Consider the following 4,841-nt stretch of genomic DNA (forward strand, 5'->3'; position numbering starts at 1 on the left):
AACTCAATTCAAATGTATCTCCTAACTAAATCCAAAATAACTTTCTTTGAATCCAAATCTGCTGACAACTTTCTCATGCCACAAAACCCTAACTAAGTCCTTCAATATGTCCTAGCTACATCCGACTTACACTTCCTTTCAATCGTAATCTTGTCAGAACTTTCTGAAAACATAAAGCCTAAACCTCACATGACATATCCTAAATCCTAATAAAATCCGATCGAAATCTCGTCACAACTTTCTGAAACGATAAACCCTAAACCTCACATGACATCTCCTAAACCCGAATCAAATCCGACCCCTATTGGTACTATATGCACAAGTGACCAGAAAAGATTTGAGAGGGCTAGGCACTTACAGCGAAGATCCGGCGTGAAAAAGTTGATGCACGTCGATGAGGATGATGTAGCCTCTCGGGTCGGGGAAGGTGGCGTCGGCTCGGGGAAGGAGTGGATTAGCGGCTCGTCGGAAGATCTGGCGCGCGACCCGACTGGGGTGACTTGCGATGGAGGGAGTGAGGGGAAGTAGGAGCAGGAGGGGTAGACACGGCGAGTGCGATCGGCGCCGATCGAGGGCGCCGGGGGCGATCGGCGGCGATCGTGGGCGCCGGAGGCGATCGGCGGCGATCCAGGGGGCCCGAGGTTAGGGCTCGAGAGGAGGAGAGAGGACGAACCGCTCGAACCGAAATTCAAAAGAGTACGCACGATGATTGGACCTCTATAATGAAGTGCTTTATTAATGCAATTAATTTAATTGAAAATTTTAGGACGAGAATACCCCTGGACCTAATTGGGTCGATTAAAGTTTTAAAAAAATTTAGGTCGAAAATACCCTTGGGCTCAAAAAGGCACAATTATTCTCATCCGTTAGATCGCCCATATAATACATGTGCTCTGGTGTATTATAATGCACCCTAAAATTTCCCTAACACTATGCATAAATAAACTTGAGTAAAAGTATTTTATTGGTCTATGTACACCCATTGTTCAGATGTTGGCTCCACCATTGCCGGTTGATGATCACGAACGTTGCCATCAGATTAACCATACACAGCACCAGGATGATACGAACTGGTGCCTGCAGTCCCTGAGTGCCTGTGATGAGGCATGTTCGTAGTACGTGGCTGTGGAGTTACTTGGCCCTGCACGTACCATTGAAGCTTGAGATTGCAGGCGTCCAAGGATGTTGGCATACTCTTGGTGCTACTCCCACAAACTATACTACTATTTAGTTTGGGAATTGGAAAATGGACATCGATCGAGTGAAACTGACAAACATATTTTTCCCATCGATCACAAGATCCCTCTAGGTTCAATAACAATGTGTACATAAGAATAAATAAAGAGATCATCCCAAGATCAGTTTAGGAAGAGGCCTGAGCCCGAAATTTTTCATCATTCTTCTCACCACCATTTTCTCATCATCGCTCCATGGACATGTTTGCTGCCCGACCATCCGCCAATCCCAGAGTCCGGTGTACCGAACATGGCCATCCTTCAGCAAAACAATGTGTTGCAACGATGTGCACACCCTCACAACATACTTCAAAAGCCATATGTTACGCTGCGTGTACCAATCACGACCAGCTCCTTGAGGTGATGGTGCCGAAGCTCATTGCGTGATTTCGACCAATGCATCCCGCGCAGATAATCGGGCTCTGTTTCTGAGTGAGGCACGTGGATGTGCATGACCTCGAGAAATGTCGAGGCCATGAGGAGGCCACGTGTCCATGAGATATCCCAATTTGAAGGCAGGTCGGCGACAAGGAGCCTTTTGAGGTGCGGCAACTTCTTCTCCGGACTGCTGGCTCCAATCCAAGTTCTCCGCCCAATAAATCGGATGATGAGGTTCGCCATGGTGGGGGACATACCGAGGAACGAGTCGAACTCATTTATCCACCGTGCCGCCACAATACTATCATCCTCTAGAGAGAATGAAAGGTTAGTGTCCATGAGGCTCGGAACCGAGCCAAATAGAATCTTTGAAGTGTCGGTTAGGCTGCACGCTAGACGGACAAGCATTGGGAGGTCGCGCAGCTCGATCACAAAAAACGAGCACTCTTCCAGGACGAGCTCCCTGATATGTGAACACGGCGCGTCCACCACCAAAGTGGTATGTGCCCAAGAGCAGGACGTGAGGTACAACACCTGCAGCCTGATGCAGTCTCTGAACACCGTCTCGTACACGTTCACGGGTGTGGAAGCAGAAATGTCATGCAGGACGAGCTTAGTAAGCATGCTGTAGTTATGCAGCGGTGGCAGTGCACAGTACTTGCCCAACGTCAGGCTGCGAAGGCAAGACCGAAGGTTGAGGCAGTTGTGGGGGAAGCTGTATGTCCGCGTCTGATCATAACCGGACGATGGCCTGACGACAACCTCTAGATCTTCCACCCCCCATGTACCGACTGCAACATTGATAAGGCGGTTCACACAAATGCTATTGTATGTCTGAAAAAACTCGAGACGGAGGGTCTTTACATGCCGGTCATGGACACTGTCCGCTTCCAAAAAGCTCGTGATTCCGTTTGCGAATGACCTTATTGTGTCGATCTCACATCGCGCCTTGAGACCGTCGAGTGTCCCGGCCAAAGTGGCGTCACGCGGCAAGTTGCGTTGGCGAAGGGTGACAGTCCGTTCGTACTCCGGCGGGAGTATGTCGCTCACCCTGAAGTCGAGTGCGGACAGCTTGTGCGGGATGCGAACCCAACGCCTGGCGAGGATGGCCATGGAGAGCGCTCTTCGGGTGTCCAGCCTGCTTACTATGAGGAGGATCAGATCGTCATGGAGCGCACTAAGGCGGTCCTCACCGCCAGACGTGCGAGGCCGCACTCGACGCAACATCGGCATGGCTTTCAGTGGCAATGGTATAGCAGAAAATTTTCGGAGTTCCTGTCCCATATTAAAAAATAAATATTGGCATGACATATAGTACAGTCTTACCGAAAAGAACAATATAAATAGGATTTACAATAAATGTTATAGCTCACCAAATATGTTTAGAGTTAGCAAATACAAATAGTTGGGAAGAAACGATAGTCTTACATAAATATAATAGTCTCTTCATTTTTGCCAATTGTACAACAAAAGTAACACCAAACTAGCATAAGAAACTACTAGTGAATTTGACACAACACAGGGATTGACTATTGCAGTAACAGAAGAGTGGACGTGATAAAACTGCTCAATGCATTGGCGGACCAGAAAGAAATCGGATGGTGGGCGCACTTGTCAAGAAGAAAAAATCGCAGAGGTAAAAAGTTGGCAACTGAAGAATATAAACAGCCAATTGATTCATATCATAACACTGCAGTTCCATCGTACGTTTGAAATGCGCGTGATTCTTCAATTACAACAAACACAAGAATTATAAAACTGAATTAAGTTGGGGATTCCGAAAATATCAGCAACACAGGATTGGGCACTGAGGATTTAGGGTTAATGGGGGCAGCAGGGCACAACAATACACCAGGTCATCAGGCAGTCGATAATATGAACAAGCGGAAGCAGGCTTACCAAGTCCTTCTAGGCTGCTCCGGCGCTCGCGTGCTGTCTCTGGTGGCGCGGCCGCGGGACCGAGCTGCGACGGGCAACCTGCCGGCCAGGGTAGGCAGACGGGGGATTGGAGGTGGAGGAGGTGAGGCCGCGAGGGGCCGGCGCGGTACGGCTGTCCGCGTGCGGGTTCCGCCGGCGACCGCTGGAGCCTGTGGCCAAGTTCGGATCGTGATCTGAGGCACTCGTCCCTCATGTAGGAGAAACTATATATCGAGTTTCAAAAAAAAAAGAGAGTATATATCGACTGGGCTAGCTGTGGAAACAGAATTGTACTCCCTCATTCCCGATATCCTAGGCGTACTAGGATTAGCACACAAAATTAGCGGATCGGTGGTTACGTGAGCCATCGTATACACGAGGGAGCAATCCACGAGTAGAAAAAAAAAGAGGAGGCACGCACGATCTCCTTGGACCTTGTCTTGTCTTGGTTGAACTAGTATATATGGTATACGAGTACTAATTATTTTTTTGCCAAAAATTCTGGGTGGGCCACGGCCTGGGGTGATGACAAACATGAGTGAATGATACAAGTAACACACAAGACGACCCACTAGGGTTCGTAAGGTTATAATGATAAGGGTGTGGACGACGAGGGGATGACAGTGGTGATGATGATGAAGATCTTTCGGAAGACATGGAAATTTTGGGAAGCCCTCCAGGCTGATGCTTGGGTTCGCAAGATTAAGATCACTCCAAACTTCACCTTCGAACATCTTCGACAATTTATTGAGCTTTGGTCCATCATCCGCGACTTCCTCTTTTGGTGCATGCTAAACACGACATTGTGTGGAAACACATAGAGAGCGGGATATACACTGCCAAGTCTACCTACTTGGCCCCGCCCAAGGTCAAATTTTTCGCGTGGTTGGCCATGCAAAATAGGGTATGGAGTGCCGACCATTTGGCCAACAGGGGGTGGTCCAATTGCGGGCCTTGTCCTGTTTGCAAGCGCGTGCAAGAATCCATCGGCCACCTCCTCTTCAGATGCCGGTACACTACTAGACTTTAGGAAATGATAAAAGATTGGCTCCATCTCGAAAGCATCAACACTTCTACTTGGCACTTGGCACGATCAACCAAAGCGTGGTGGACCGGGCTCTCCGACTATACCATACCGAATAGGAAGGCCATGGCTACCATCTCCATGCTCACCTCTTGGACAATCTGAAATGAAAGGAATGCTCGCATCTTCCAACTCAAGAGTGCCCGCCGACAGTTCAACTAGCTAACATCTTCCAACTTAAGAGTGCCCTGCGCCGACGGTTCTACTAGCTAACATCAAGATGGAGG

At 48.7% G+C, this 4,841-nt stretch overlaps 1 protein-coding gene across 1 annotated transcript; it reads right to left on the bottom strand.

The window, feature by feature from the left end:
* Nucleotides 1-1,544: 1,544 nt before the first annotated feature.
* On the bottom strand, nt 1,545-2,846 carry LOC141027088 (uncharacterized). Its single transcript, XM_073504010.1, has one exon. The coding sequence runs from the start codon at nt 2,844-2,846 to the stop codon at nt 1,545-1,547; it is 1,302 nt and encodes a 433-aa protein (XP_073360111.1).
* Nucleotides 2,847-4,841: the final 1,995 nt, after the last annotated feature.

This window comes from Aegilops tauschii, chromosome 1 (genome assembly GCF_002575655.3).
Source record: "Aegilops tauschii subsp. strangulata cultivar AL8/78 chromosome 1, Aet v6.0, whole genome shotgun sequence".
Classification (NCBI taxonomy): Eukaryota; Viridiplantae; Streptophyta; class Magnoliopsida; order Poales; family Poaceae; genus Aegilops; species Aegilops tauschii.

Excerpts from the sequence above, each read along its gene's own strand:
- LOC141027088 (XM_073504010.1), bottom strand. The coding sequence starts at position 2,846 with ATGCCGATGTTGCGTCGAGTGCGGCCTCGCACGTCTGGCGGTGAGGAC.